General features: G+C 41.4%; 2 protein-coding genes across 2 annotated transcripts in view; both read right to left on the bottom strand.

The window, feature by feature from the left end:
* Positions 1-617, bottom strand: part of SARC_01456 (hypothetical protein) — a 2,854-nt gene extending 2,237 nt beyond the window's left edge. The window contains exon 1 of the mRNA XM_014304833.1: positions 80-617. Within this exon, the coding sequence (XP_014160308.1) occupies positions 80-306 (227 nt within the window). The 5' untranslated portion in view covers positions 307-617. The remainder of the gene's footprint in view (positions 1-79) is intronic.
* A 1,075-nt stretch (positions 618-1,692) lies between these two features.
* Positions 1,693-6,017, bottom strand: SARC_01455 (hypothetical protein; the record flags this gene model as incomplete). The annotated part of the gene is made up of 6 exons (XM_014304832.1): positions 1,693-1,890; positions 2,265-2,524; positions 3,206-3,370; positions 4,464-4,586; positions 5,340-5,435; positions 5,900-6,017. The coding sequence occupies 6 exons, from the start codon at positions 6,015-6,017 to the stop codon at positions 1,693-1,695; spliced, it is 960 nt and encodes a 319-aa protein (XP_014160307.1).
* Between the last annotated feature and the right edge of the window lie 683 nt (positions 6,018-6,700).

Genomic DNA, 6,700 nt, shown 5'->3' with positions numbered 1-6,700 from the left:
TAGAAGAGGCCAATTAAGCTATTTCGGAGAAATCGGAAACGCACACGAACTATTGGCGCTAGCAAAGACATCATCGTACGTTAATGGTCTGACTCGCGATGTCTTCTCAGGTGGCCCCAGTGATCCGTATTTAAACTTGTGATGCGACCTTGGCTTTTCACTACCTGACTTGTCTATAGTACCATGCTCCCTTCGTCGCACCCCTTTCTCATGAAAGATACACAACGGCTGCGTAGAAGGATATAAGTGAGAAGTATATGCTTTGGTTTGGGCTAAACCCGGTCGCAATAATTTGTCAAGTCGCATAATTAGCTTGTATTTTGCAATTGTATTTTGTTGGCTTCAATCGGTGGTACTTCGAAGTTGGAATTTACGAAGTATATGCTTGAACGTGATCACGCACCGTAGCCTTCAATAGATGTCTGTGGTTTTGCTTCTGCATATATTCGCATACATGTATAATATCGGTCGTGGTTCTTTCACTTACATACAACATCCCTCGTGCTTCATATACTTCGTGAATGTAAGACTAATTGTATACACACAGTGATCTACCAAGCGCGCTATAACCCGAAATGCCGTCTCAAGAGGTATTTATTATATTGACATGATGTGTATGCTTCAAAATAGTGTTCATCATTATAACATAGCACGTATTTATATTTACACAAACAAAAAGACTCGACGAGAGTCCCAGCAGGGTTTGTATGTAGGGTTGCATATATATATAGGGTTTATGGCGATAAGCGGCGATTCCACAAGTGAACTATGTAATTTAAATCACAACAGGTTGCAGCACTTCTTGCTCAGTGTAGACTGTAGTGTCCCAGTGGCAAAGTAATACCCACAAAACTATCACAAAACAATGTGCATAGGAATGCCATAGCGTGAAACCATCTTGCTATAAAAGTGATACAAAATATCGAATAGAATAGATGCTATACTATCCCTGGATGCGACCGTTGCGCAGGTTCGCATATTATTGACAGGGACCACATAGCGTGATGCCATCGTCTTATAATGCATTAGTATGTGTTTTGAGAATTGATGCCTACATATTCCGGTATGCTAAACTAGAATCGCTCACTAAAGTAGTACAAACAACGTGCGTAGAGATCACATGGTGGTGGCGTCTCAAAGTATGTTTTACGATATATCTCATGAAGTAACGGCTAAGTACTACAGGTATATCCAAAATACTTCATTCACTAAAGAAAACAACATGCATAGGAACCATATAACAACAAATTTTTCTGTAGATGTATTACCACCCCCCTAGTAGTCGATTACTATTTATTCCAGTTTACCAAGTATGTTTCATTCACTCATATTTACAAACAATGACCGTAGGGATCATATAATGGGATAGATTTGTGTAATGTATTAGTGTCTATTTCACATATGTTTGAATATTTCAGTATACCATATTATTCCAAAATATGAGAGGCATAGTGCCTGATTCTACCTCTCTCGCCGCAATCGTGATATACTTCATAAACGGTATTGTAAAGTGCCAACTCCATAGATACTAAGGCACAGTTAATGGCACAAACAAAGCGGTCAGCAAAGTATCTTTTATTTGCCTGCAGAACAGATATCGAGGGATATCGAGGCTATTGGTCTTGACTGCATTCTAATAATTACAGTACACATACTATTTTCTTTTATGTTTTTAGTGTACATCGTATCAATCTAGCTCATCCCTCCAATTTTTCTCGAGCTCATGATACACAGGTGACTTAATAACACTGAAACCATCGATCTCTCTACTTTAGTACCGTAACAGTCGCCACGGTCAGAGAAGTGGCGTCTATCCCACGAGGCACTTGGACGGCCATCGGTCACACTCCACATGTCCAATACCGGTGTGTTGGTTTCTCTCATGACGGTCTGGAAGTATATCAAGATGTTGACAGTGTTAAGCTTGAAGTATTGAATCTTCCGAAGACGATTCAGGATCGTGGGAGTATTCAGTAGGTGCATACTTCCAACTCCGCGCGCATTTGCTTTGTACACATGCATATGGGCAAGCTAGCGAACAAAATACACCGTGGCTTCACGCCAAGACAGCTTACAAGAACAGAGGCTGGGGCCATTATTAAATGATTTCCGCAACTTTGCCGAGACCTTTGATACTAAGACGTACTTAAAGCCGATTCAAGCCACTTCGAGATTGAAAGGTAGATGTATATGAATATGGACAAGCCCTTCCAGGGTTGATCAATCAATCCTTTCCCTGAGAGTGCCAACCTATTAGCACGTACCTTTGCGAACCTATTAGCACGTACCTTTGCGAACCTATTAGCACGTACCTTTGCAATGCGGTCCCGTTCCAGCAGTCTATAGCGAGTTAGACACCTGTGTTTCTGGTACAGGTAGTCCTCTCTGTCGTGGAAGTGCGTCACAGACGAGCCTCTCCACACCAATGGGACATCGCCATACTCTTGGTTGCTCTTCCACCAATATACGAGCTGATACAGCAAAAACAAACGGTACTGGGTTAGAATCCACGTGTTGTGTCTTCCTGCACATATGAGCAAGTGAGTTTCCAGCTCACCTATTAGTTTCTTTTAAAACCACTGAAAACCCCAGGGTCTATAGATGTATGTTTATGAGATTTCGTACGTATGTTCTCCCTAAATCATTTGCATATCGCTCATAACTCAGTCGCTCATGCCTCACTAAATTTTTTTTTGATACCTTTCAAAACACTTGCGAGTGCGTATCAACTCATATAGAGTGTGGGGTTGAAGTAGTTTGGAGCATTGGGCTGGCTGATATCAATAAATTTATTCAGCATGACAAGTAATAGATGCAAACCAATACCTGAAGCACACACACCTATCACGCTCGCAGTGCATATAATCCAGTCACTCTAGAAAAGCTCTGTCCTAGGCAGGTCTCATAGTGACACTCTCAAAACTACTAGAACATTATTAGGTATCGACTTTTCACACACCTCGAGTTGTTTAGTCTGGAGCACAGGGCCTCTGGAGCGTTGTTAGCTCTATAAGCGTAAGTTACTCAAACATACGATGGTTCAATCAGGTGAATAGACGGATGCCCAAAGTACCTATACTTTGTGTTGCAAGAGGTATATACAAAATATCCACATGTAATTATTTGATATCGACAACGCTAAAGACTTTTCCCTAGCACGCAACTACCTTTCGTAGCGTTAGCTCGTATAGACCAGGACTCAAACCTCTACTGAGTGAATGTAAGGCAAAATGAAACACCGCCAGCGTGGGACGTGGCTGATGCCCTACGGGGAGTACTATACGCGCCTCTTGCCACATGTTGTGTATACCGGCACTTCCGGGCCATTCTCGACCTGCATACTCCTGGGGGTCCTCATAGAAATGGAAACCTGGAGTGTGCATAGTTGTTATAAAGAAGCATATCGTGAGTTGTAAGATAGCGGTGCTCGTGATAGTGGCTTGTTTCAGCGTCTTGTGATATTCACGCACATGCATATATCGGGGAGTACAAGTAAATGGCCATACTTCTTCATATACTGGTTTTATGAATAATACTCGTGTAGATCTCAGTTGAGACACATTTCTTGTGACGCAAGCAATTTCAATAAAATAGAGTACCTTCCAGGTGCGTTTGGTTTGCTACTATATTAATACAAAGAGGAGCCTGGATGTATTGTGAATATCAGTGTCTACTGAAAACTAGTGCATGCTGAGTGCATTTATCTCAGTGTCAGGTATTTTGAATGTGTCGGATGTGTTTCCAAAGACTTCGCGTAGTACGAGTGCTCGATACTTTTGCACTCTTGCAGTGAGCGAAGAGTCCCATACGTTACACATAGTTGTGATGTACTTAGTACATCGCCACATAGTGATTTTGCACCTACAGAGAATACCTACTCATCGACAACAATAGTATACAATAATCAAACGGGTCGTAATCATCGTTCGTAGAACGAAGCCGGCCCCACAACCGCAGAGAAGCCATTGTATGAAAGCAAGTGCAGGAGATGATACCGTCGAGAAAGTGCTCAATATACAGGTAGCACATAGCTACTTTGTAAGCACAGACAGCTTCGCGCACGAATAGGATCACAGTACTGTAGGTGCTAACCCAGCAGTGTCTTTGCAAGTGAATGTATATCCGACCCAAACGATGCCAATCCTTGAAAGGCCGAATAGTCGTTCTTGGAGCGCGTAACACAGTAGAAGACTCGGTGCGAAAAGCTGAGTGCAGATGCGGTACCGTGGTGTACACGCAAGAGATATGAATAAATATATACCTATATCTATATATATATATATATATATACATATATACATATATACATATATACATATATATATATATATATATATATATACTATATATATATATATATATATGTGTGTGTGTGTGTGTGTGTGTGTATATGTATATATGTATATGTATATATGTATATGTATATATATACATATATATATATATATATATTATAATCATACCGTCTATTCGTGGTCGAGTAAGCTTTTGAAAGGTCATTGTGAAGCGAAGCTTCTTGAAATGGAAAATTCGTAGTGGATGCTGGTCGCTCCAATCCCAGCCTGGTAGCGTGACGTCGGCAGTGACTGTGGAGATCAAGTACATATGTCGAAATGAGACGAAATATTTGTTTAGAACCATGTGGCTCTGTATATGCATCGGTAAATTTGTGAAGTTGCTTCATACACCACGGTCGATCAAGTTTGCTGCTGTGTATTGCGAATTTTTGCTGTCGGCATGCGATAGCTCGTTTGACCAAGCGAACATGTCTCTGTAATTACGACTTACCATATATATATGAATGTGGCACAGTATTTACAAAACCCTGTGCATAATTAATCCACAAACATGTTGTCCAGGACACTGGCTCTCGTGAACGATGTGCTCAACTAGTCTATTAATGGTTAGTCCAGACTGCTACTTATGAAATGTGCACAAATGAATATTTTGTCGACATGAACCAACGAAATTCTCAATCAATGTATCTTGGCTGTTTGTGGAGCTGAGAATCATTGAGTGTCACGTACATACCGTTACGTGAGACAGATGATGCGCGTTTAAACATACTGGATATATGTCTTGAAAAACGGCAAACCTACTGAAAAGTCCCTAGCGCACTATAGTATTTTTCTGCTTCAGCTTTGCGCCATCGGGGTGCTGATGGTATTCGATTAGTCTACCTCAGTACGTGAATAAGATAGTACCAAGAGTATGCTAGATGTTTTGAAATAATACAATTGTACTCCAGAAATAGGTTCCAAGCGTTTAAATGTTCTTGAAGGTACATTCACAAATATAGTATATGGGGTGGCACACTCGACATAGATATACGCACAAACCTGGGGTTTCGCTATATTGCTGCTTAAGTGCGTACGTCAAGATGTCAAAAAGATAGCCTTCATCTAGCGAATCACCAAGCACGTGTATCCATTTACCTGTTTCAAACGTGGAATCGGAAAATAGGAACTGGTATGGTGAAAACTTTGAAAGACGGGAACAAGTTTCGTTGGTATCACAGACGTGGCGTGATAGAATTCTTGCTACATAATAAAGATTGGAGCCAACATGGCAGGCGGCTCGATATAGGAGCGACTAGATGTCAATTTCTACATACTTACACGCATGACACTTGATCTTACGATGATCGCTTGAGGTGCTATAAAAAGGGAATCATCACAGCTTAGAATGTAGGATTTGAATTCAAAGCATGCAAATGTACCATCATTGGATCGTCGAACGCAAGAACACGGTAACATAATTTGAAACATGGTAACATGATCCAAAACATGGTAACATGATCCAGTACATGGTAACATGATCCAAGCGTCATAATGGGAAGTGACCTACGCAGTATAAACATCACTACAAAACAGAAATCGTGTGCCTGATTTGTACTTACCCATCAACGCAGGCCTAGGATAGAACCAGTACTTATGGTAATCATATGGTGTGTACACCCAGAGAGCCTTCATAGGCTGTTCCTGCTGCCATGCACACTGCGCCTGCTTCTTATTCATTTTCTTCGTCAAATACAGATCCCATTCACCTGGTATTCGCAATAGAAACAACCTATTTTGAGATCCGCTAAAAATATAGGATAATTTCGAGTAGGCATTCAGTTCGAAAGAACGTGACACCTTGACTAAAACGAATGACGACACGACTCGGTGTGTTGCCTCGAAGAGTAGCTTGTTTTGAACCACGCCCATGCGTACTTATAACTATAGGCAGACGCGCAGGTATAAAGAACAGCTATTGGGCACAGAAGGTACTTATCACACACTTTTTAAAACGCTTAGCACACGCTTAGCAGATTAATCTCAGCTCATACTTTGTACACGCCTATCGTCTCAAAAACACGCAATTTGTACCACTTTTAACCCTTATCGTCACATATACCATACACACCATCCATGAACTCGACCCAGCCAGTCCTGAGTGCAGCTGCCGCAAAGTCTGGCCACCCTACCTCCCAAGCAGACTTCGCGGCCGGGTCAAGAACCTGTACACTGTCATTCTTGCGACTGAGCTTTCGCCATTCACCCCTCAAAGGTGCATTGACCAGAGCCTCGGCACAATCGGAAGCATCACCTTGTTCTACCTGATACAGTAGATGGGCATTGGGAAGCATTGGACAATCAATCATCGTCAATGTGGAGATAATAATATAACAATGCTACTTATATATATAATTATATAT

The sequence above is a fragment of the Sphaeroforma arctica genome (genome assembly GCF_001186125.1).
Source record: "Sphaeroforma arctica JP610 unplaced genomic scaffold supercont1.57, whole genome shotgun sequence".
NCBI classification, from domain to species: Eukaryota; class Ichthyosporea; order Ichthyophonida; genus Sphaeroforma; species Sphaeroforma arctica.
Note: the sequence above shows the minus strand (reverse complement) of the source record. Positions and strands in the feature narration are given on the sequence as shown.